The following is a 27789-nucleotide window of genomic DNA, read 5'->3' on the forward strand; positions in this document are numbered from 1 at the left end:
ACCTGTCTAAAACACATATTCGATTCATGTCTAAAACGCTATTAAAGTAATAAAAAGGTACTTTTCATGTAATAGCGCGGTCATAGAGAGTATGAGTATGGAGACATGAATTCGTTTTATTGTCTTATTTCTTCTTTAACAATTTAATAATTGTTTATTATTTATAAGAAAATTTTTTTTAATATGCCATACAGAGGATAGTTAAACTTGAAAAGCGATAATGCAAATAATTTGTTTCAGCATACTGAATTAAATGCGTTGACTTTCTCCTTTTTACCCCTTTTGATTTCCCCCTTTTTACGAACTAAAAATTTTCTGCTACATTGATGATTTTTCTACAAAACTAGATAAAATATTGCACTGTTATTTAGATGTTTCTAAAAGATTTAAGGCAATATAAAACATTTAAATGATTTGTGCAATATTACAGCTCACAATGAAAGTATTAATTCTCTAAAATACTGGTCGCAAGGATTGACTGTAATGAAAAGATAGGGGAAATAAACAATTATTTAAAACACATAAAACATCACGTAGAAGCAATTCGAATTCGACGGAAAAAAACTGGAATTAAAGAAATTAAATCTGATATTCACAGAAAACAAAAGGATTCATTTTGTTGTCTTTCACAAACAGTACAAAGAAAATAGTTTTTCACTGAACAAACTTATATCAACGCATTCTAAATAAAACAACATTTAAAAATGTCCAATGAACAAATCCATCATTATTCTACAGTATTTAAAAACATTTTTTGACAGCCGTCCTCATAAGTAAATTGAAATAATATCTCTCTAATCACTACATTTCTATCAAAAGACTTTCGTCATTGTTGACATCATTTTCAGCATAATATGAAAAGTCTAGACTAGTCATTCAAAATATAATATAAAGGTGAAAAAATCATATAATATAATATAAAGACTCAAAAATCACTATAGCAACAAATCACAACAACATCATATAATAACAGATGACAATTGACTGATACAAAATAACTATTGCAAAATCACCACAAAATCAAGATGTTAACATTGAACACGCTTGCTGTATAAATCAAACTAAAGAAACTGCAGATCAAGATTAAAATACAAGGTGGTCAAAATTAAAACACCCCTACTCTGAGCTCTCTGTACAGCGAACTACTCAGTGTAAAAGCTCCAAAATTGTTGAACACAATATTCAAGATATAGGGAAACGGATTACACACAAAAAAAAATTAATTTCTGAAATACCGATAGATGACGCTGTATAACAGAAAATATGCTGAAAAGACACATAATCACAAAAAATAAGCACATGCAGTATGAAATTTTTCCTTTTTATTTTTCTATTGATAACATATCTATCTCATTCTTCAGATCTTAATCTCTGATATTTTTGGCTGTGAGGTCCTGACCTTGGCATATTTGAAAGACAATATCACTCTGCATGTGAGAAGCATTTCGGCCCACCAATTACGATCCTCAGTTGAACAAGCAATCCACAGAATGCAGAATTTATATCTTTCAAAGGGGAACCATATTGAGCAGTTTCACCTGCATCGATAAGGTCCTTGTGATTGAATGTTTAATACTTCGAATAAAATGTGCTACAAGTGCGTATTTTGTGTCTTTTCAATATATTTTCTATCTCTATCCGTGTTTCTGGAAATATTTTTTTTTTGTTTAGTCTGTTTCCTCATATCTTGAATAATATGTACAACAATTTTGAAGCCTTTACAGAGAGTAGTCCGATGTATAGAGAGCTCAGAGTAGCGGGGGGGGGGCACGATCTAGAGGGTAAGGGGAATTTTGAACACCTTGTACTTTATTTTATATTTTCTCTTAAAGTTCAACAGTGAATAATTGTCGGCAAAGTTTTGCGAACATTTGCGTTCGGTTCTTAAGAATGCGATTTCTTCTAATTGTGTCTTTATATTGTTTCGTTGCAGTGCACTATTCGAAATGAAATTAATCTAACAAGAATATCAGTACAGTGATGTTAAGTTTAATTCTTCGCCTATTTCATGTTTTAATAAAATCATCTCAAATTCCAATAGCAGCATCAGTTTGAATTCAAATGAGGAAATCTGTGTTTTTGACTGTACCTACAACGTTATTGAATATTTTATCAATAGCCTATACAAATGCGATCTTATGATCAGAGTGGGCATAAGGGGTTCAATTGCATAAAGAGTACAAACACTGGATTGCAATACCTAAGATTACTTTGAATGTGATGATCAGTTCATGAAGAAGTTTCCTTATAACAATTTCAAAATCTTCTGAAGCTTCCTACATAATAGAGAGACAATCAGTCCAACTCCAGTTCATCATTTAATACTCCATATTGCAAATGTTCTCGGAAGTAGTCCTCCTTCTCATTCACCATCGAGTTGAGGTCCACATAGCTGGAAGGAGACAATTTCCCTCCATATTCTTCTGGCAAATAATCTAGAGACACTTGGTTATGCAGCTCTTCTAAATCCGAGTCAGGCAAATAAAACACTGCCTGAAAAGAAATGTTTTAAGATCAATCTTTCTCATATAATATTCAGAAGATGATATTTCAATCTATACTTATAATAAAGCTCAATGTGTGTGTGTGTGTGTGTGTGTGTGTTGGCGCTCTACAGGCCAGGTCATTTGACATACAGCTACGAAATTTGGTAGATGTATACCTTAGAGGTGGGGAATGTGCACCTGGGGTCCCTTTTTTGAAATTTTAATTATTAATTAAAAACTAACTTTCCCGCCAAAAAAATCTTCCATTTTCCCCACCGCCAACTTTTCCGCCAAAAAAATCTTCCATTTTCTCCACCGCCAAATGAGTAAGGGTTCAGTTTTTTTTTCTCCCAACAGTAATTAGGCTAGGGTTAATATTTTTCGGCGGATTATTTAAACGATTCTGTTTATTTTCTTAATGTTTGATGCATTTAAAATTAAACATTGTTAATTAATCCATGTTTCAGATTCATTCTGAAGTACTTTTGAATTAAAATAACACAGAATAAGGGAAATGAAAAATGTATAATCTGCATAGCGTTACCCCAACTGGCGTAGAAAAATTCACACAGTTGCGTTACCGTAAAAGCGAAGAAAATTCACGCCTGCGCATTGTGTTCTGATTGTTGCCAGGACAAGCATTATCAACGGATGATTTAAATTATTTTTAGGTTAGTTGCATGCTTTTGTAAGTAAATTGTATTTATGTTAGTTCCATATTTTTGGTATATGCTTATAGTTTTAAGTACATCGTTTGTTAAGTAGTTTTTTTTAACCTGTTTTCAATGATTTAAATTATTTTTAGGTTAGATGCATATTTTTGTAATTAAATTGTATTTATGTTAGTTATAAATTTTTTTGTATATGCTTATAGTTTTAAGTACATTGTTTTTTAAACCTGTTTTCGACCGATTATTTTAAACGATTCATTTTATTTTCTTAGTGTTTGATGCATTTAAAACTAAACATTGTTAATGAATCGATCTGTTCATGATGAATCTGAGAAAATTTTGTTGACAAATTCTTGAGATATTACATAAATTAAGAAAGATATTCTTTAGTGCCCATAAAGTTTAAACGCTCAGTGACTCTATTATCAGTAATCATATTATTAAAAAAATGCTTTGTTTAAGTAAAAAATATTATTATATTAATTGCAGATTAATCATTTACACTTTAATTTAAAGCATAAATTCTACGAGAGGTAACAGAAAATTAGAGAGACACATATCACGTTATGACTGAAGGCCTTTATAATATTATGAGTGAATTATATGACAATCAAAATTTGAAGTTTTAAAATATTTTGCTGAAGAATCTATTAAAGTTGGAATTGCGTAAAATATTTAATGGTACGACCGGAGTTTAACCCCCTGCTTGGCACAATTTTGAAAAATCGCCAACAACGGCCTTGCGAAATGTTGAAAAGCAAAGGTGCAGATGTTCAATTATAGCGCATAATAAAGATTGCCAGCTTTGGAGCGTTATCGCAACTTGGCGAAGAAGGGGGTTAAACTCCGGTTCAACCTATTTAATTATTAAAATTTAAACGAACATTAAGATTATCGAACCGGCTGGTCGCCAAAGGCGACTAGTTAGTAATAAGAAATGGAAAAATTATTAAAATAATGTATGTGATCGGTGTTAAAGAATAAACTTAATTTAATATATTGCATAAAAAAGTTGTAAAAAATTATTTCATCTACAAAAATGTTAAGACCGGTTTTTATAATAAGTATTTTACCAAAATTTTTTAATCAAAAGGAAATTAGTTTTTCAGTAAGCAAAATACTCGCCTGGTGATAATCTTCTGGAGGAAATGAAGGGAGCATATTTTGATACAGAAGATACAGAAGTGCAGGTACATTGACGACATGCAAATATCTTATACCCAAAGTACAATCAGTCTTCAAAATAATAATAATAATAAATAAAAAAATAATTAATGAATGAAATAAATAAAAAAATAATTAATGAATTAAATAAATAAAAATTATGAGAGATAGAACATCAAAGAACAATATAATCATCCAATTAATTCCAATATAATCAGGGTAGTTTAATATAATCATCAAGTTAGACTCACTATATTTGAAAATTTATTACAGTTCTTAACATAAAAACGAATAAAAAATAAAAAAACAGCTAAATTTTTCTTTGTTGTAAAAAAAGCACATTATTTAAACAAGTTTTCAGAAATAATTTAAAAATATAGACTTACTATATTTTAAAGTATTTTGCATTTTAAAAAGCAAAAAATGCATTAAAAAAACAGTAATCTTTTATTTTATTTTATTTTTTTTGATAAAGCAAAGCGCATTAATTCAAATAATCATCAATATAAAACTCATTATAATTCATAATTTATTACAGTTGGAAATACAGTAAAAATAAGATAATCCCAAATTCATCAGATTAGACTCACTATTGTTTTAAAATATATCGAAACTAAAAATAAACAATGCACGGAAACCGGCAACGATTCAATTTTAATAAAAGAAAGAACATTAATTAAACAGGTACTTCCAAAATATTCAACAGTTTAGATACACTGTAGACTTTCGAATTACATTAGAATTGCAAAAATAGATAATACTGTTCGGTAAATATCATAATCTAAATCTGCTAATAGACATTTAGCAGACGATTCCTTTTCAGACATTTTATAACTGCTGCTATTTTTATTTTGTTAAAATATTATAAAAAAGTAAAAGCAAACGATTTTTTCTTTGATAAACATATTTTGTTAATATTATTTCGTTTATTTTTTGTATAATAGCTGATGATCCATTGTAAACCTTCTGGAAACTGGCAATGTTTGTAAGATACGCTGTTATATTGAAAGAATAAACAAGCCGATGGAATTCTGAATTGCTTGGAGTATTATTTTAGTTTTAAGAATTTAAGATGGTCTGCAAGCTATAGTTTGAAGTTTAAGAAAGCGGGTAGTTTTCTACAAAGTATGCAAAAAATACAATAAAACACAAACATTTTTGAACAGTTGCAAAATCTTATTACGTTTTCATTTAATATACAAAGCACATCTCGTCGGTAGTTTGATTTTCAGTTATTCAGTTAAAAAAGGTTTTTTAAACTATTATGAGGAGCAGAATGTAACTGTATAGAAGAGAAAAAATTACCATTTCAGTTCATAAAAACATAATAGTATAAAGCATAAATAAAATTTTTATAGCCAATAAAATATTTATTTATAGAATTTAATTATCGTACATGGCAATAACGGAAAATTATCAAATGGTGAAAAGGCAATGTTTGGATCTTCAAAAGACTAATGGTGCTCATACTGGAGAGAAGCTACCGTTTTTCATGTTGCAGTTCATTTCATTAATTGTATCAGTAAAAATGTTATATAATAAATTAATAATATAAAAATTATAAATATAATTAATTTACTGAATAAAATCAAGTAAGATTTTTTTATTGATTTCCCACATTTTTTCAAAACTGTTGAATCAATTATTTAGTAAACCGTTATGCTTCACAAGACAGGCAATATCCCAGTGAAGACAGCGGCATCTTGAGGCGTGAACTATGAAGATGCAGCCGGAGTTCAGAGGCGAGTGTTATTGCGCTAAATTTCTCTAAACGTTGCTAATAATACTCTAAATGTTTACATTAATTAAGTAACATGTTTGTGTTATCAAAGAAATATCAAATATTGATGCATTTACTGTTTTTAACGAATTAGTTTATGCCAAATTGCTTGCCTCGGCGGAAAGAAAGCATTTTTTTAGTTAGGTAATACGAAAAGAAATGAATTTAAGTCAAGTAGTGTCGACTATAAGTCGAAAACTAAAACTTATAAAAATAAATAAATAAAAGTGTTGAAAAATCAGTTCATTAGATCCAGGCAGAAAGAAAGAAATAGAGTTATGAAGTGATCTTGTGTATGGATTAAAGTTTTCATCCATTTATTTACATCGAGCCACTCTATTTTTATGCAATTTCCGATGAGCAATTCCATATCACGGTCACAAATATTTCTTCAAGACAATAAAGATTATTTTCTCCATAAACTACTAATTTCACAAGAAATTCCCTGAGTTTTCACGTGATCTTTAAAATAAATTTGCTCTGCTTTTCCTCGCGAGCTAATGATCGCTCGCACTCCACGTGAACGTCTATTTTTCTTGGCTGCCAAGCAAACAAGAAATCTTTCCTACATAACTTTCAAGGCAATGAGAATGCGCTGTTATCTGGGGTTAGGAAGGGGAACTAATCCCCAGAAATATATCACATAATATTGGAGAACATGCTGTGCTACTTAAGCATTAAAACCTCAAAATACGTAAAATCATGGATATGTAAATTATGTAACACTAAAATACGAGTTTATAAATAAGTCCAAACGAAATGATGTAAAGTAAACCTTCGTCATGACGGGAACTACCATCAACTGTTATTGGTCACGTTCCTTCGACACTCACAGCATACCTTTACAGCATTCTAGTGTTTACTTTTTTCAGATAATGTAGTTGTTAAATAATGTATGATTTATTTTCTCCACATGATGATAAATTATCATAGATCAAAATGGGCAATGCATATAAAATGAAGCCGTTTAATATACGCTGGTTTCTTTCGTTCGATTGAGAATAAAAACCAAGATTTATTAGCCAATCAAATGCGGTCAGGAAATTTTCCTTTATTAATTATATTTAATATTAGTTTTGAAGACAGAAAAATTTAACTTACATGGAACACATCAAAACAAACTGGCAGAAAAGTATTAATTTCTGACATGTCATCTTGGGAAGCATCATCGCAGTCAATAATGACAGTTATACCACAGAGCTGTGTCATGGGATTCTGCATCAGAGTTTCAAACACCAACCACCACAGTCGCAGTACTTCTGTGAATGGTACTTGTTGGAAATCCGCTTGCCCTGAAGAAAAGTTTTATGAAGCCTACAGTAAGCGCCAACTACTGTGCGGATATAAATATTTGCATCACAACGACATTTTTCTTAGTTTTGATTTAATAACTTTTATGTTTGCATTTAATAAATGAAAAAATTTTAAATAACTAAATTTCAAATTAAAAAAATAAGTGTTTTTATTAGTCATTAGGAATTTAGAAGAAAATTAAAATTTTAGAATTCTATAAATTAAAAACGCATGAATTCTATAAATTAAAAACGCATAAAGATTAGAAATAGCTTGTTCTTTAGAATCCATGAAAATGAAAATGAATAGTTTTGGTCTAGAAATCAGAATTTATTGGTAGCATAATTTTTTTATATAAATCAATGCATGATTCAGTTGATGAAATGTGTGATTAATTGAGTAAAAATATTGTATCCATAACGACTGATGGAGCAACAGTTATGAACAAAGTAAGAAAGTTGATTGGTGCAAATCAGCAATTGTGTTATGCTGATGGAATTCAATTAGGAGTAATAGATATCAAAAAATAAAGAACAGAAGATTCCAAATACTGTGGATATAGAAACTTCGGATTCCAACTTTGAAAAGAGTAAGAGTGAGAGTGATATTGGCAATGAAGATAATGACAATCTCATTGCTGAAGAAGATATTTCTAATGAGGATGAAATATTAACCAATCACGAATTGCTTCCTATAGTTTATAAAGTTCAAAAAATTGTTAAGATATTTAAACGTTCCCCTATAAAAAATGACATATTACTAAAATATATACTAACTGAAAATAAAACAGAATATATGTTAATATTAGATTCTAAAACACGTTGAAACAGTTTACTTCTAATGATGGAACGATTTTTGAAACTGAGAAATCCAATTCAAAAAGCAATAATCGATTTCAACTCGTAAATTAATTTTTCAGATAGTGAATTCGACTCAATATCCAGAACTGCATCAGCTCTAATTCCAATAAAACTGACTGTTGAGGCGTTATGTCAGAGAGATTCTAATTTATTAACAGCTAATGCAACAATAAATTTCATGTTGCAGTCACTGAAAGAACAGCACACATCACTATCTGAAGAATTATATATTACATTGAAAACTCACACAGTTGAAAGGCATACCGAAATAGAAAATGTCTTATGGTATTTACTTAATTATAATGATTTTAAAAATGAAAATGAAAAAGAAGAAAAGAAAATAACCAATTCAAATCTGATTAAGTTTATAGTAAATTTTCTTAAATGTTTTTACCCACAAATCTATACACATTCAGAAGAATACGGTTCACTTATCGAAGATTATGATGACATCAATGTCGATAGTGAAAATGAATTGTCTCTTGAACAAGAATTAGAATTAGCGATAGATAAAAAAAATTTCAAAGAACCAAATTACAATACAGAAATCAGCTATATCAAAAACCACCCGACAAGAAATCGATTTAGTTGAAGATGAGGGATATATAGGTAAATACTTGGAAAAAGTATATCGCTCATTCCTAACAGTACCACCAACTAGCGTAGATGCCGAAAGAGTGTTTTTGACAGCTGGTAAATTTTGCACAAAATTACTTTTCAGGCTTAATGATAGTACAATTGATGCATTATGTTTTTTATTATCAAATTTCAAAAAATTTTAATAGTACCACAGACTGAATAGTGATATTTACACTTTTTTTGTGATTTAAATAAATAAGATATTTCTTTACTTTTTTGCGACTCTTTATATACTGTTATATTTTGTAAGTTACAAATTATTTTTTGTAACATTTACACTCTCTAATGAAACTGGCAAATAAAACAAAGAAACACCTGTATTTTCTTTATTTTTCTAAAATTTCTAATACCACTATTAAAACCGGTATCCCGGTATTAAGATCTGAAAAATACCGAGTACAGGTATTGAAATTTTGGTCCGGTATTGCAATCCCTATACCTACATATAAACTGAAATTGTATAATTTCATTGAAATTCTTAATAAAACAATTGTTTTTTGTTATGCTAAATTTTCTACAAGAATATTCTTTGTTTTCTTTCACTTTTCATCAAATGAATACATATTAATAAATTTTTGAATAGTATTTTGTTTTTATTATTAAAAAAAGGCTGGTGTAACAGAAATATTTCCCAATTAAATGAAAGTTTACAATACATTAATTTTGAAAGTGAGGCAAATCCATTTAGTTAAGATAAAACTCTTATTTTTTTAGTCAGCACTGTAAGCACTATTGGATTATAAACTTACATTATCTGGTACCACAAAATACAAAAAATATATCTATTAATACTTATCAATATTTTTAAATTTATTGAAATGCAAACCTTTAAATATATCAAATCTTCAAAAAATGGACTTGCCCCCTTTTCAAAATAATCGGCTCATATATATAAGCATTAATTCCCTGTTTACAATTTATCTTGAAGCACTGCATTGTATGAAAGATATTAAAATAGATACTTGATATAATATAACATGTATAACAGAATTTAATATATAATACAAATAAAAAGTATTCGCTCTTTTTATCAGATATTATTCGAAATTTTCACTCATCCAGCTTCGTCATTCCCCATTTCTGTTAGGAAACTGACATTCCCCCCCCTTTAATAGTATCTATCATACATATTTAAATAAATTCAGTAATGTCAGTAATAAATGAAAACTAATGTTTTCATTTTATTACTGACATTGTTCCACAATAATAAACTCCTAGGACTTACCTAGTTTAATAACAACTATAGCTGATAAGTTTTTGGCTCTGTAAGGAAGGGCTTTGATGTGATTCAGCGCTTGAGCACGCAAAGTGTTACTCGGAAGGTAATTCTGGAAAATTTCCGGATAAAGATTACGACTGAAGTAATATGTTTTAAGTCTTTTCAATACAGTCAGCGGACGATATTTCGCACTTCTAAGAAATCGAAGCAAAAAGCTATCATCCAGGCATGGTCGTAAATTAGAAATTTCTGCAAGACATAAAAAGAATCATTTCTAAAAGGTAGTTAAAAAATTCTTCAAATTATAGTGAAATTAAGTATGACTATATAATTATAATCAAGTCATTGATATACAGAGATACTTTAGATAAGCAATAATTTACTAAAACTTTAAAAAAACAAAACAACAAGCATACAAATTTTATAAGTTTTATTTTCTCACATTATATTACATGCTTCTTTGTTTCTTTATTATTAATATCATGCAAATATTTTCTCTTTTTATTTTTTTTATTATTTCTGCTTATATCTCCTCTAATAATAAAGATGAATGAATGTGTGTGTGCGTGTGTATATATACATACTAGCTGACCGGCAAACGTTGTTCTGCCACATAAACTATTTCTAGTGAATATTTTGGTTGTTAATTAAAAAATAACGAATGTATTGTAAGTGTGTGGGGATGGGATCCAGGACAGAAAGAGGAATAGTGCGCTGTAGACAATGATCGCCGATAATAAAAAAAAACCATCAACCATTCATTTTCTCAATAGAATGTATTTCATTAACGTAAAGAACATATACATTGTTTGATCTCTTAAAAGTTAAACGTAAAGTGAAAAAAGTAATTTATATAAAATAATATACCCTAAAGTATAAAAATGAAATAAAGAAAATCAATATTCATTTCTAAGAGCAATTGAGTGTACAATATTTTTTATCAATCCTCTAGCCAACACAAATAAGCTCGATGGTTTGCCCACGCGAGAACATGCCACGTATAATTGTCCGTGTCAAAAACATGGTGTGCCCAAATCTAAGCCACAAACAGACATCTTTTGGCCTTGCGACTTATTGATTGCCATTGCGAATGCCAATCTAATAGGAAATTGAACGTATTTGAATTCAATTGGCACGTCTGTGAGAATCATTGGAATTCGTGGCAGCAAAACATTTTCGGCTCGGAATTTGCCATTCAAAATGGTGGCTTCGATAACGTTTTTCATCAATTTTTTAATGACCAATCGTGTGCCATTTCACAGCCGTGGTGGGTTCAAATTCCGAAGTAAAATAACCGGAGATCCAACTTTCAGTTGTAGAAGGTGTAACATGACTGGCAAATCCAGTGAGTTCAAAAACTCTGTTGGATAGTTTACAACTTTTTTAGCATCGCAAACTGTATCGACCCATTTGTATGATACCAAGTCGCCTGACAACGACTGATATATCTTGAAGTTTAAATCGTTGACGTCCACATTTTTTGATGCCAAAATGGCTGATTCTGCCAGCCACGCATGATATATGTATTGTGTGCGTACATCGGGAAATATGCGGTCAATGAGAGCATTTTGCGAATAAATGGTAGTGCAGAAATTAGTGGGCAATTTTATGCATCCAGCATTTTTCTAGACAGCAACTTTTCCATTGCCGATTTCTAACAATTGGTCCGAGAATGTGTCAGCAGATGGATCTTGTAACATTTGGACGCACATGTTTATTTTTAGCTGGACTTTTTCAACATTACGCCACATTGGCGATGATTTCAAACAAACGTTGATCTCCTCAGGATACGTTGAACGTGGAATGACGGGAAGTGTTTGTCTGAAATCACCTGAAAGGAGTAACAGAGTGCCGCCGAATAGTTTATATATATATATATATATATATATATATATATATATATATATATATATATATATATATATATATATATATATATATATATATATATCTTTGAGAGTTCTGTTCAACACCCCAAGAGAATGTTTATGTGCCATAGTGCATTCATCCCAGATGATAATTTTGCATTTTTTCAGTACCGTGACTATGGACGATTGTTTTTTATGTTGCACACTGCGTCTGGATTATTTTGAATATTCAGTTACAGTTAAATGCTGAATGAGCTGTTCTGCCTCCATCTAATAAAGTTGCTGCAATGCCAGATGATGCAATGGCCAATGCGATGCCATTATTAGATCATATTTCAGCGAGAATTAGCAAAATGAGAAATGTTTTCTCCAGTTCCACCTGGTGCATCCAAAAAAAAAAAAAGAATCCACCTTGTCCCACCGAAACTGCCAGCTTAATGCGGTTGTAAATGATTTTGTGTTCATGCGTCAGTAGTGGGACATTGCGAGTAACAATCGCTGCCATTTCTGCAGTATCGTACTGCAGTTCACGATTCATTTCCGTGTCCATTAAATCAGATGCACTTCGATTTGGCGAACTAATACCGAAATGACTGACTGGTAAATTTGCAATGACTACGCAAAGATCCTCAATAGTAATCAATGCTTCATTGTGCATAGCGTCACTGAATGTAATCGTTAGAATACTGGATAGGGACACCCTAATTAACCTAGCGTTATGAAATATATTTACGACCTGTTCTCATACCTACCAAATACACATAAAAAATTTCATAAAAATCGGTCGAGCCGTTTCAGAAGAATACGAACACAAACACCGTGACACGAGATTTTTATATATTATATATATTATTTGTTTATTTATATACATTTTGTGCAGTTTTTTTAGAAGAAATAATGCCTCTTCTTTCGGCTTTTTGATGTTATAATAATATTGACTTCAGGTTGTCCGGAAGTACTTGACAGCAGTGACAAATGAAATGCAGGTTTTTCGCTCAGAGATTTATAGAATCCATGATATGAGAATCGTTTATGAGCTGCCTAATTTTGGGACCATAAAAAAATACCAAATTTAAATTTTTTTCTCTTTTTACTTCAGGTATTTATTTGTTGTATGCATGCAAAGCGAGGGTTGATCTGATCAGTAACTGTCATGAAAATACTTTGTTTGACTAAGATTTATACGTAGAAGAGGTAAGATGATTCGTCATAATGTTTAAAGAATTACATTTCTTTCTCCAGCAGTCATGCTCTTTTTGGTAAGATGCTCTATCATTATCCAGTGGTATTGATTAGCTCTAACATTCACAGATGCAAAAAAGAAAGGATGTTTCATTTTGTTCTTTTGCTGACCAAATAGATAATTATCCGTTATTTTAAATCCATTCAAATTCTCTCTTGATATTTGTAAACAATCTTTTCCCGAGTTCAAAGTTATGATATCATATTGATTTTTATTCATCGCAGGTCAATCTACGTGAGAAAAGAAACTAATATGCTTTATTTTCCCGTGTCTCGTTTGTTTAGGAAATTGTTTGTTCTTAATAGTTTAAATATTTTATATTTAATTATACCAAATTCGAAAAGGCGGATACGATATTGAAAATTTGAAACTAACTTTGGAGAAAAATTTAATTTGAAACCCAAGAATATTTAAAATGAGTTAAAATATTTTAGTCACCAAAAAAAGGTATAGACCTGTGATATCTATAAAAGAAATTCTAACAAATCTCTAAAACCTGTAGCATGATTATTTGACGCTTGTCATGAGAGCATAAATTCTATCAATTATTAAATTTGGCGACAAAAAAAAGGCATTGGTTTTGTTGTATTATGAAGAAATCGCCAAAAACAACAGAATTTCTGAACCTTTCACGAAAAATCCATTTTTTTTTCAGGTGAACCTAAAAAAGAAGGTAGTTTCTTTCATTGAAAATTTTACATCATTAAATCGATTAATGTAATGAGTTTTTTTATACCATTCGACAAAATTACATATCAAATTTGATAAATCACTCCGTCCAATTACTCTTTGTTAGTGATATTGCTAAAATGTTTCATTATCTCAACAGGTAATTAAGTCATAGTTACCTGTAAGTAAGCTCCTCACTTCATTTAAACGCTGTGTTTTTAATCCAGGAACTTCTCTATAATAGTTTTTAATGCTGTTCAGGCGGACATCATCGAATTCGACGTCCTCGAATTCCAAACTGTCCAAAGTGGCAGCCATTTTTGGAGAAACAAATTAGTAATGTAAACCTTCGTCAAATGTTTTTTGCAAAGGACAATTTTTGTTAAACCTGTTTATAAGTAAATACATGATTACAGTTTCAAAAAAAATTCAACAGTTTTTTTTTATTTGAAAAATAACACCACATATTTAGCGCAGGTATATATCTGACAAGTGCTGCATTTTTCTGATCACCTTTTGATCCTAAACGTGTTATGCAGGGTATCCAAAAAAAGCTTAACAAGCCTTTATTTCATTAGCTATTGCAATTAGATATATATATTTCCAAATGTCAAGTTTCATCAACTATGGTACAGAAAATGTTGGTAATACCTTGGATGTTGTAGAGAACGATATTAAAAAGTTAGCAAATATTTATTATACACATTTAAAAGAACACAATGTTTATGCATCTCTCTGTAAAAATTTTTGAAATAGTTAAAAGCATATTTATCATCAAACAGTATTTAAAGGGCAGTTATTAACTTTTATTAAATTAAAAAATAATTATATAAAACATTAATTTAAGTGCTTAAAAACTTGTTTAGAATGAGCATCTTGCACACCTGTACAAAGTTGCATTCTTTTAATAATATTTGCACATATAAGATAGAGTTCGTCACTTGCGCCTTGAAGAGAGGCGCAATGAATTCATGGGCAAATATTTACAGATCGGGTGCTGTCCGTTAATATTTGCTATTCAAAATGCCTCTCAGCAAAGCAATTCAGCTTTTAGTTCAAACATAATACATAACTGAATACATAGATCATCATTCACACAACTATTGTACAAAATGAAACTAACCAAACTATTTCCAAAAATTTCACAATCCAAATTTAAAGAAATATGCCCCTGACAAAGAATCTTTGGTACGAAAATTGGAGTTTTCCTTTCCAAAAGTAATAACTTTTTAAGTTGAAGTTTCTACCTCGATTAAAGCAACAGTTATCTGTCTAAATTGCAATTCATAGAAAATAAGTATTTGATTTTGCCTAAGGTCAATGTAGGTCAAATTGTAAAATTCTATTCTTCGATCGTGTAGTTGCCCATGTAACTGTTGTATCAGCCCTTGAACTCCACGAATGGTGTATGATTACTAGTTATTAAGTATATTCTCTACACATTCAGTTTTACAATATTGAGTTCTAACTGACTGTTCCAACACCAGTATGATGGTGACTGAATAATAATCTTTTAAGTTGATGTTTCTACCTCAATTAAAGCAACAGTTGTCTGTCCAAATTGCAGTTCATAGAAAATAAGTATTTGATTTTACCTAAGGTCAATGTAGGTCAAATTGTAAAATTCTATTCTTCGATCGTGTAGTTGTCCATGTAACTGTTGTATCAGACCTTGAACTCCACGAATGGTGTATGATTACCAGTTATTAAGTATATTCTCTACACATTCAGTTTTGCAATATTGAGTTCTAACTGACTGTTCCAACACCAGTATGATGGTTACGGAATAATAAACTTGTAAGTTGATGCTTCTACCCCAATTAAAGCAACAGTTGTCTGTCCAAATTGCAGTTCATAGAAAATAAGTATTTGATTTTACCTAAGGTCAATGTAGGTCAAATTGTAAAATTCTATTCTTTGATCATGTAGTTGTCCATGTAACTGTTGTATCAGACCTTGAACTCCACGAATGGTGTATGATAGCCAGTTATTAAGTATATTCTCTACACATTCAGTTTTGCAATATTGAGTTCTAACTGACTGTTCCAACACCAGTATGAGGGTGACTGAATAATAATCTTTTAAGTTGATGTTTCTACCTCAATTAAAGCAACAGTTGTCTGTCCAAATTGCAGTTCATAGAAAATAAGTATTTGATTTTACCTAAGGTCAATGTAGGTCAAATTGTAAAATTCTATTCTTCGATCGTGTAGTTGTCCATGTAACTGCTGTATCAGCCCTTGAACTCCACGAATGGTATATGATTTGCCAGTTATTATATTTTCTATACATTCAGTTTCGCGATGTTGAGTTCTAACTGACTGTTCCAACACCAGTATGATGGTGACTTAAATAATAAGCCAAAATTTTAATTATTGCATCTCATGCATAATTAATACCAGTTATTAAGTATATTCTCTACACATTCAGTTTTGCAATATTGAGTTCTAACTGACTGTTCCAACACCAGTATGAGGGTGACTGAATAATAATCTTTTAAGTTGATGTTCCTACCTCAATTAAAGCAACAGTTGTCTGTCCAAATTGCAGTTCATAGAAAATAAGTATTTGATTTTACCTAAGGTCAATGTAGGTCAAATTGTAAAATTCTATTCTTCGATCGTGTAGTTGTCCATGTAACTGCTGTATCAGCCCTTGAACTCCACGAATGGTATATGATTTGCCAGTTATTATATTTTCTATACATTCAGATTCGCGATGTTGAGTTCTAACTGACTGTTCCAACACCAGTATGATGGTTACTTAAATAATAAGCCAAAATTTTAATTACTGCATCTCATGCATAATTAATACCAGTTATTAAGTATATTCTCTACACATTCAGTTTTGCAATATTGAGTTCTAACTGACTGTTCCAACACCAGTATGATGGTGACTGAATAATAATCTTTTAAGTTGATGTTTCTACCTCAATTAAAGCAACAGTTGTCTGTCCAAATTGCAGTTCATAGAAAATAAGTATTTGATTTTACCTAAGGTCAATGTAGGTCAAATTGTAAAATTCTATTCTTCGATCGTGTAGTTGTCCATGTAACTGCTGTATCAGCCCTTGAACTCCACGAATGGTGTATGATTACCAGTTATTAAGTATATTCTCTACACATTCAGTTTTGCAATATTGAGTTCTAACTGACTGTTCCAACACCAGTCTGATGGTGACTGAATAATAATCTTTTAAGTTGATGTTTCTACCTCAATTAAAGCAACAGTTGTCTGTCTAAATTGCAATTCATAGAAAATAAGTATTTGATTTTGCCTACGGTCAATGTAGGTCAAATTGTAAAATTCTATTCTTCGATCGTGTAGTTGTCCATGTAACTGTTGTATCAGCCCTTGAACTCCACGAATGGTATATGATTTGCCAGTTATTATATTTTCTATACATTCAGATTCGCGATGTTGAGTTCTAACTGACTGTTCCAACACCAGTATGATGGTGACTTAAATAATAAGCCAAAATTTTAATTACTGCATCTCATGCATAACGCCCCATCTTCCCCTTCCTCTCTGGAAAACTAAGGATTTTGCAGTTAGTAATTACTAAACAATTCTGTAAACGCCTTCCTCATAGGATATCAGGAATTCGGAAAAGATCGTCCGTTTTCATCTACAACTTCTACATTACTATTATATACTGTATAAATGGACAGTATATCCAAAGGTTGTTCATTGCTATTATGTGCTATTCTTTTAGAACGTAAACACTTGCGAACAAAAAATTTTATTTTTTTGCTCAGCATTCCAATATTTTCCTAAGATATATCAAATGTTTTCTTTCTCAAATATTTCTTCCCTTCATTATAAAGTAGATATGGTAATTGTTAGGCAATTGAAATAAGTAACAATGAACGAGAGTCTTGATGATTGTAAGATGTGCTTACTATTGGACGCATATTTACTGCATTGAACATTTTTTTCTGTTTTGAATAAATTTGCATTTCTGAAATAAATGTTTTCATCTAAATTTTCGAATAGTCCCTCTAAATTTAAAAGTAAGCACATCCCTGCAATTTGATGTGAATTTGAAACTTCTTATATGAATTGATGAACGTATGAGAAATATTTTGTTATGGGGGTCATATAAAAATATAATTTTTTGAGGCTTTTGATATCAGCCTCTAGAGATGTCAAAATGTTTTCTACAACTGCCAATCTGCATTGCATTTTAATTGAATTTATTTGCTAAGCACAGTATTATTGAATAAAGAACTTTTATCATTTTATAAAAGAGATTCAATTTTATTCGTCTGATTTTATTTTTTTATTTTCATTTATACATTATTTATCCATTAATTGTGCTTCTGCTGGAAGAAAATGAATTTTTTCAATCTTTTTCTTTTTTTTCTCAGAGTGTAACAAGTAAAGTTATTGTCCTTTATTTTTTTGTTATTATTACAATGAAATCATTTCACAGTGTAACTATGCACAATTTTAAGTATTAAAAATCTCTTTTTACTAAATTAAGCTATAAATTATTCTCATGGCGCAAACATTTATTTTTATTAGTGACATTTTAAAAGATAACTGCGACTTTGAGTACTTAATTACTAATTACATATCAGAGGAAATACGAGAACATAATAATGCTCTTTTCAGAAAATAGAAATTAAAATCTAAACCATGCATATATTAAGCAGTGACGAATAGAGCCATTTTGCGGCCCAAAATGCACATCTTGAGAATCCTTTTTTTAATAACTGTTTCTATATAGTTTCACTTTTTTACAAATTTTGGACTTCATTTGTTATTATTATTATCATTATTATTTTTATTATTATTTTATTATTATTTTTATTCAATTACTTTAATTTTTTTTAATTATTTACATTACTCATATATATATAATTAAATGTGTAAAAAAATTTATGTAAAAAAATTCTATCGTGTTAATTATATCATTTTTTTTTCTTATAGTAATTTTATGAAAATATTCATAACTTTACTTGTATTTTTAAATTTATATCATGGAAAAAAATCTAAAGTTATTAAAAAATTGAAATTTAACCACAAGTATTTAGCAATAGATTTCCTACTTACAAATCAAATCAGTTTATTATTATGATCGATTTGTAAGAACAAAAAATAAAATAAATATAACATTAAAAGTTATTACTTTATATAAGCTATTAAAATGAATATATAGTTAAATTAATAATTAATATTCCAGATATTTTAAATTAAAAAATGTGCTATTGTTTTAATTTAGCTAATAACCAATGGATTTTATTGACGATTTATTCGTTCAAAATTTCGATTACATTTCATTTTAAATAAACATCTTTTGCAAATTTTACTGTTCATAATTCCCCCCAAAAAAGTTTGTTTCAGCTTAAATTGTAAGAAATGTTAAAGAATTGTTATTTGATAGGTCTTACCTTTGTTCTGTTTATTTTGCTAAATGGAAATTCCTAAAGGAGTAAAATCTCTTGATATCACATATATCATTCAAAACGAATCTGTCTTCTAATCATACATTGTCTTTCACGGTATTGCAACTTCTCCTTCTAATTTCTCATGTAAACTTAGCAGATAATGTAAAGAATACAATATTCTCGATCAATTATTTGATGAAATAATAAAATCTGAAAGCAACAATAAGATTCATTATTGAAAAATAGGCAAATATATTTTTAATTATCAGGATTTAGGAAAAAGTTACACGGCAACTAAATTAATATCATTAAAAGATGCATCTTGATTTCCAAGGCAACCGCTATTAAATCGAGGCCAAAAATATGCCAAATTGAAACAAAAAGTGAAATTATATATGGGTTGCTCTTAGTCTGGCTACTTTTAGCTGTTTTATTATATGATTTGGCGGTTTATCGCGGTATCCATGGAAATCAAGTTAAAAGGATAATTTTTAAAATAATTTTAAAAATAATATTTAAAATGGTAAAATAGTCTAAAATAAAAAACAAAAATATTTTCCTTCACAAGTTAAAGGTAAATCCCAAATTCTGTTTAAGCTTTAATTAATGAAAATTTTTAAAAAGTTGTTCCTAGAAGCACATTTGAGATACACATAGAAACAATTTAATGGTTGGTTCATTCTCTCAATCTAAAATATATGTACTAAATTTATTAGCTCGAGGGAAAAAACGCGAACACATATTCCTTTAATATTTGTACAAAAGATTTTAATGCTTCAATTTTAACACGTTTTTGCATTCTTAATATTTTATAAATCATAGTGGATTATAACAACTAGGTTGTAATCTAGGAATTTAAATGACACTAACCGTCTTCAACCCAGTAATAGCAGAAAATTGCCTAATCGGAAATTCGTTACATACTTGAAGAGAATGGAAATTGTACATACCTTTAGCTTATTCAGTAAACTTCTACAGATTACTTCAGCATCATTACTCGGTTATATTCTTCATGAAAAAGAACGAAAGTCATTCCATTCCGCTGTAAAAAAAAAGTAAATATCTTTTTCACTATTCAACTTCAAAATAAAAAATAAAAATCGTCTTATTTTTTTTTTATTTTGAAGAAAAAAAAATACAGCGAATTAAAAATCGTTTTCACTTTGAATTCAGTGAAAATAAAAAGAAACCTTTTGCATTCAACAAAGCAGAACGAAAATCGTTTTCACTTTGAGTTACAAAATGTATTATTTAATCTCTTATTTGAGAAAAAACATTATATAAACAGCCTTATCTAACTTCCTTCCTCCGTACAACGTACCAATCCTATAATTACGCATTGAAGGGGAATCCCTTATCGCCTTGGTAACGCAGAAGCCAGGATTGATACAGGTGTTTTTAAAGCATTATATCGGTTTCTATCTTTTCATTGGTGAAAAAAACTATCCTTTTTTTTAAAAAAAAAATTTAGTAGATAAAAAGTCACCAATTGACTAAATCCTTGAATATAAAAATGTGAAGAAATTACCTGGTCGAAGTTTCACTTTCTGAAAGTACTTTACTGAAAATGAAAGTGAAAGTTTCTGTCTCATAGAAATCGTGGAATTTTTGAAAGATCGCAATGCGTTTAAATCCACTCATTGATTCATATTACATTTAAAAATTTATTAGCGTAAATTGATTAATATCGAATCAAATTTTGGAGTTAAATTTGATTGGCTTTCGTGAATTGTGGGATGATTCTGTTTTGCAATGAATGGATTACAATTCTTTTAAGAATTTACAATACAATAAATAAAAAATGATTTATTTGAAACTAGTTAATCGACTTTTTTTTCATAATTTGCTATTTAATTGAAATATTCATAACATTCGCAGCATTTTAGTAAAACTGAGGAATTTTGGGCATAGATTGAAAATTAATATTTTTTTAGTTAAATCTTGAGTTAATTGGAAATTAAGAATTAATTTCAGTTGTTATTGAATTTCTTTATGTGCCTTTTATGAAGCAATCCAAATGCTCAAAAAATCTCAAAGGAGAAACTGAATAAGAGTCGAAAAGAATATGTGATTCATGAAGATCTGTTAAAAAAAATGAAGAACTTCTTTCTCGTTTATTCCCTTTCTCAAATAAAATTTGTGATTCATGAAGATCTGTTATAAAAAGGAGAAGAGATCCTTCCTCGTTTATTCCATTTTCATATAAAATTCAAATGTGATTCATGAAGATCTGTTGTAAAAAAGTTATGAACTTCTTTCTCTAATGGTCTCTTTTTCAAATAAATTTTTTTTTAATGACAATAATTTATAAAGAGAATTAGCACATTTTTAAATTCCAGAATTCTCTAGATATATTAGGGAACAAGTTGTCAATAAGAGGAAATTCGGTACAGGTGAAAATGAATTAAAAATAAGTCGGCCATCTATACTTATAATAAAGCTCAATGTGTGTGTGTGTGTGTTGGCGCTCTACAGGCCAGGTCATTTGACATACAGCTATCAAATTTGGTACACGTATAGCTTAGAGGTCGGGAATGTGCACCTGGGGTCCCTTTTTTGAAATTTTAATTATTAATTAAAAACTAACTTTCCCGCCAAAAAAATCTTCCATTTTCCCCACCACCAACTTTTCCGCCAAAAAAAAATCTTCTATTTCCACCGCCAAATGAGTAAGGCTTCAGTTTCTTTTTTCTGCCAACAGTAATGAGGCTAGGGTTAATATTTTTCGGCGGATTATTTTAAAGGATTCTGTTTATTTTCTTAATGTTTGATGCATTTAAAATTAAACATTGTTAATTAATCCATGTTTCAGATTCATTCTGAAGTACTTTTGAATTAAAATAACACAAAATAAAGGAAATTAAAAATGTATAATCTGCATAGCGTTACCCCAACTGGCGTAGAAAAATTCACGCATTTGCGTTACCTAACTGGCGAAGAAAACTCACGCATGCGCATTGTTCTAATTGTTGTCATGACAATCACTTTCAATGGATGATTTAAATTATTTTTAGGTTAGTTGCATGCTTTTGTAAGTAAATTGTATTTATGTTAGTTATATATTTTTTGTATATGTTTATAGTTTTAAGTACATCGTTTTTTAAGTAGTTTTTTTTAGCCTGTTTTCAATGATTTAAATTATTTTTAGGTTAGTTGCATGCTTTTGTAATTAAATTGAATTTATGTTAGTTATATATTTTTTTGTATATGCTTATAGTTTTAAGTACGTCGTTTTTTAAGTAGTTTTTTTAAACCTCCTTTAGACCAATTATTTTAAACGATTCATTTTATTTTCTTAGTGTTTAATGCATTTAAAATGAAACATTGTTCATTAATCGATCTGTTCATGATGCATCTGAGAAAATTTTGTTGACAAATTTTTGAGATATTACATAAATTAAGAAAGATATTCTTTAGTGCCCATAAAGGTTAAACGCTCAGTGACTCTATTATCAGTAATCATATTATTAAAAAAATGCTTATTTTCAGTAAAAAATATTATTATATTAATTGCAGATTAATCATTTACACTTTAATTTAAAGCATAAATTCTACGAGGGGTAACAGAATATTAGAGAGATATATATCACGTTATGACTGAAGGCCTTTTTAATATTATGAGTGAATTATATGACTATCAAAATTTGAAGTTTTTAAATATTTTGCTGAAGAATCTATTAAAGTTGGGATTGCATAAAATATTTAATTATTAAAATTTTAACGAACATTAAGATTGGCGAACCGGCTGGTCGCCAAAGGCGGCTAGTGTTTAATAAAAGTTGAACAGGTGATTTCTTCAAACATAATTTTTAAAACAGAAATCATTTTTGTCTTGTGCTGGAATTTTTTATACTATAATAAGTTCTAAAAATTGAAACCTTTTTTTAATTTTTGATGAGATTTTTAGCATCATCTCGTAACTTGGCAAAATTTTTATGATGCCGTAATAGACGTCGATATATTTCGTGTCGCCAAGCCGCTAATTTTATTCCAAACTAGCCGCCTTTGGCGACCAGCCGGTTCGCCAATCTTAACGTTCGCTAAAATTTTAATAATTAAATATTTTATGCAATTTCAACTTCAATAGATTCTTCAGCAAAATATTTAAAAACTTCAAATTTTGATAGTCATATAATTCACTCATAATATTAAAAAGGCCTTCAGTCATAACGTGATATGTATCTCTCTAATTTTCTGTTACCCCTCGTAGAATTTATGCTTTAAATTAAAGTGTAAAGGATTAATCTGCAATTAATATAATAATATTTTTTTACTGAAACAAAGCATTTTTTTTAATAATATGATTACTGATAATAGAGTGACTGAGCGTTTAAACTTTATGGGCACTAAAGAATATCTTTCTTAATTTATGTAATATCTCAAGAATTTTTCAACAAAATTTTTTCAGATTCATCATGAACGGATCGATTCATTAACAATGTTTCATTTTAAATGCATCAAACACTAAGAAAATAAAATGAATCGTTTAAAATAATCGGTCAAAAACAGGTTTAAAAAAACTATTTAAAAAACGATGTACTTAAAACTATAAGCATATATAAAAAAATATATAACTAGCATAAATGCAATTTAATTACAAAAGCACGCAACTAACCTAAAAATAATTTAAATCATTGAAAACAGGTTAAAAAAAACTACTTAAAAAACGATGTACTTAAAACTATAAGCATATACAAAAAATATATAACTAACATAAATACAATTTACTTACAAAAGCATGCAACTAACCTAAAAATAATTTAAATCATCCGTTGATAACGGTTGTCATGGCAACAATCAGAATGCGCATGCTTGAATTTTCTTCGCCTTTTACGGTAACGCAAATGCGTGAATTTTTCTACGCCAGTTGGGTAACGCTATGCAGATTATACATTTTTAATTTCCTTTATTCTGTGTTATTTTAATTCAAAAGTACTTCAGAATGAATCTGAAACATGGATTAATTAACAATGTTTAATTTTAAATGCATAAAACATTAAGAAAATAAACAGAATCGTTTGAAATAATCCGCCGTAAAATGTTAACCCTAGCCTTATTACTGTTGGGAGAAAAAAAAAACTAAATCCTTACTCATTTGGCGGTGGGGAAAATGGAAGATTTTTTTGGCGGAAAAGTTGGCGGTGGGGAAAATGGAAGATTTTTTTGGCGGGAAAGTTAGTTTTTAATTAATAATTAAAATTCTATTTAAAATTTCAAAAAAAGGGACCCCAGGTGCAATTCCCGACCTCCAAGGTATACATGTACCAAATTTGGTAGCTGTAGGTCAAATGGTCTGGCCTGTAGAGCGCCAACACACACACACACACATTGAGCTTTATTGTAAGTACTAGCCGCCTTTGGCGACCAGCCGGTTCGCCGATCTTAATGTTCGTTAAAATTTTAATAATTAAATATTTTATGCAATTCCAACTTTAATAGCTTCTTCATTAAAATATTTTAAAACTTCAAATTTCAATTCACTCATAATATTATAAAGGCCTTCAGTCATAACGTAATCTGTATCTCTCTAATTTTCTGTTAGCTCCCGTAGAATTTATGCCTTAAATTAGTGGAAATGATTAATCTGCAATTAATATAATAATATTTTTTTACTGAAACAAAGCATTTTTTTTAATAATATGATTACTGATAATAGAGTCACTGAGCGTTTAAACTTTATGGGCACTAAAGAATATCTTTCTTAATTTATGTAATATCTCAAGAATTTGTCAACAAAATTTTCTCAGATTCATCATGAACAGATCGATTCATTAACAATGTTTCATTTTAAATGCATGAAACACTAAGAAAATAAAATGAATCGTTTAAAATAATCGGTCTAAAACAGGTTTAAAAAAACTACTTAAAAAACGATGTACTTAAAACTATAAGCATATACAAAATATATATATAACTAACATAAATACAATTTAATTAAAAAAAAGCATGCAACTAACCTAAAAATAATTTAAATCATCCGTTCATAACGGTTGCCATGGCAACAATCAGAACACAGTGCGCATGCGTGAATTTTCTTCGCCAGTTAAGTTAACACAAATGCGTGAATTTTTCTACGCCAGTTGGGGTGACGTTATGAAGATTATACATTTTTTATTTCCTTTATTCTGTGTTATTTTAATTCAAAAGTACTTCAGAATGAATCTGAAACATAGATTAATTAAAAATGTTTAATTTTAAATGCATCAAACATTAAGAAAATAAACAGAATCGTGTGAAATAATCCGCCGAAAAATATTAACGCTAGCCTCATTACTGTTGGGAGAAAAAAAAATATAAGCCTTAGTCATTTGGCGGTGGAGAAAATGGAAGATTTTTTTGGCGGAAAAGTTGGCGGTGGGGAAAATGGAAGATTTTTTTGGCGGGAAAGTTAGTTTTTAATTAATAATTAAAATTCTAATTAAAAATTCGAAAAAAGGAACCCCAGGTGCACATTCCCGACCTCCAAGGTATACATGTACCAAATTTGGTAGCTGTAGGTCAAATGGTCTGGCCTGTAGAGCGCCAACACACACACACACACATTGAGCTTTATTATAAGTATAGATAGATATAGATTGTCATAAGACTTGGCGATCTATTGTTGAAAATGTGGTTTACCGAAGTCGATTGATAACTGAAAACTTGGCGTCGTGAAATTCGATTCTTTTCTGAATACTTCGGAACAATACATGAAAATGTGAAACATTTCGAGAAGCATTAAAACTTAAGAATGATCCAAATGTGCCAAGAAGTATGATATCTAAAAATGATTTATATAAGAAAAAATTAAAATCTCTAAATACATGCGAAAAATGGATGGTCAATTAGTAGAATTTCTCTCTACATCTTCTAATCAATTTTACAAATTTAATACGATAGTAAATAATTAATATGGTCAGAGAATGAAAGAACGTCATTTGTCTTTTCTAGCAAATTATTGTGACTACAATCTGCATGAAGCACAAATCTATGAAAAAACTTGTACATGATTGCACATGCAGCTGAAACTGAGAATGAAATGACACCAAATTGGGTACCAACACAAAGTAGCCATGAAATATTTTTCTCTCCTTCAAGATATCTGCAATTGAAATTAATCAATGGAAAGAAACCAATTTCATAAGTAGAATCTGCATGTAGCACATGATAGCCATGAAATAACTTTTTCTATTTCAAGACATCTGCAGTTGAAATCAAATTTCATATGTAGAATCTGCATGTAGCACAGGGTAGCCATGAAATAACTTTCCCTGTTTGAAAGTATATGCAACCGAAACTAATGACTGGAATGGAATCAAATTTCGTATGCAGACCCTGGAATTTCGTTTTTAAGGCATAATTAGGAGCAAAACAAGTAAACGGAAATGAGAGATATTTCTGGCTCTCTGCTTGAAAACGAATCAATAATTATGCATAGAAATTGTATTATAAAAATGACATCAGCAATCAGGTGATAACAAATGCTCACACGAAGAAGAATGGCATTCGGTACAAAATTTTAAAAAAAATTACCCGTCATTAATCAGTAGTTCTGTACTGATTCAATACCCAGTTCGCAAGTAACTTTTTCAATACTCTGGTATTTCCTATATACAAAATGTTGGTTGGCAAACTTCTGGCACACTTATTATTTTTTTTTTACGAAAATCGTCATTTCGTAGCTTAAATGGCATTATAATTGCGTCCAAGTGCAGTTGGTTCAGCATTGAGTGCATATCTATGGGTAAAATCGAAGAAAAAAAAACCCACCTTTTCTGTTGCTGCTGTTGCTTATGGCACTTGTCATAGACATGCCCGCAGACGAAGTCAGCGATTTTAATCAGAGCTTTTAGCGTCTCTTGTTTCAATAACTCCATCTAGAGCCAAGAGTATGTCTTTACCTATTTGTGTGTCACAGCCCTTTTTACGGGGCGGACTTCATTCATACATTTTATTCACTCATCCACAGATCATAATTTAGGCCTGAGTCAGGGAACGATCCCCTCTGATCCAGTACCCCCAGTGGTATTGCCTCGATTTGGAGGATTTTGTGGCTAGACAGATTTATACGTGCACCAGTCACCATGTACACGGAGAGTCTTCGGCCGGCGGGGCTCGAACTCACAACCCAAGAGATGCGAATAAAAAAATTAAAAACTTTTTTCATAGTTCAAATTGACAAAATATTAAATCATGAAAGTCATTTATCTTCAATTAAGTTGTGATGCATTTCACTTCCTTTCATTCCGCAACAACGGTACGTTAGTAATGATGTGACAGATATAATTGTAACAAGATAATGTTTTAGGTTTGCACACTTTTTGAAAACGGCATTATCCAACAAGAAGTGTAATGAAAAACATCATTTGAAACATTCTGCAGAAGAGATTGTTACATCCAGAGCTACCGAATTTCACTAAGATCTGTTTCTTGGATAGTAGAGAGTCACTATGAAAAAAAACTAGCAATTTCAAAATTTTGAATAGATTTTTATTTAAAAGATAACAAATCTTTTAGTATTTTTC

The 27789-nt window shown here is 29.8% G+C and overlaps 1 protein-coding gene across 4 annotated transcripts; it reads right to left on the bottom strand.

Annotated features, from left to right (window-relative positions):
* Nucleotides 1-591: 591 nt before the first annotated feature.
* LOC129976467 (alpha-tocopherol transfer protein-like) lies at nucleotides 592-27279 on the bottom strand. Of its 4 annotated transcripts, none has more exons than XM_056090066.1 (8): nucleotides 27035-27279; nucleotides 20236-20327; nucleotides 19289-19495; nucleotides 14072-14280; nucleotides 10119-10361; nucleotides 7203-7393; nucleotides 4283-4393; nucleotides 592-2493 (listed from the first exon to the last, which is right to left on the bottom strand). In XM_056090066.1, exons 4-8 carry the CDS (start codon nucleotides 14208-14210, stop codon nucleotides 2296-2298), a joined length of 882 nt encoding a protein of 293 aa, XP_055946041.1. In that variant the 5' UTR covers nucleotides 14211-14280; nucleotides 19289-19495; nucleotides 20236-20327; nucleotides 27035-27279; the 3' UTR covers nucleotides 592-2295. The 4 variants fall into 4 exon arrangements, with proteins under 4 accessions (XP_055946041.1, XP_055946040.1, XP_055946042.1 ...); XM_056090065.1 differs by lacking the exon at nucleotides 27035-27279 and adding an exon at nucleotides 20476-20750; XM_056090067.1 differs by lacking the exons at nucleotides 19289-19495; nucleotides 27035-27279 and adding an exon at nucleotides 20476-20751.
* Nucleotides 27280-27789: the final 510 nt, after the last annotated feature.

This window comes from Argiope bruennichi, chromosome 7, assembly GCF_947563725.1.
Source record: "Argiope bruennichi chromosome 7, qqArgBrue1.1, whole genome shotgun sequence".
NCBI classification, from domain to species: Eukaryota; Metazoa; Arthropoda; class Arachnida; order Araneae; family Araneidae; genus Argiope; species Argiope bruennichi.

Excerpts from the sequence above, each read along its gene's own strand:
- LOC129976467 (XM_056090066.1), bottom strand. The coding sequence starts at position 14,210 with ATGGCTGCCACTTTGGACAGTTTGGAATTCGAGGACGTCGAATTCGAT. Across the intron at positions 10,362-14,071 it reads AGTGAGGAGCTTACTTACAG|AAATTTCTAATTTACGACCA; the intron begins GTAACTATGACT and ends TATGTCTTGCAG. Across the intron at positions 2,494-4,282 it reads CTCCAGAAGATTATCACCAG|GCAGTGTTTTATTTGCCTGA; the intron begins GCGAGTATTTTG and ends ATTTCTTTTCAG.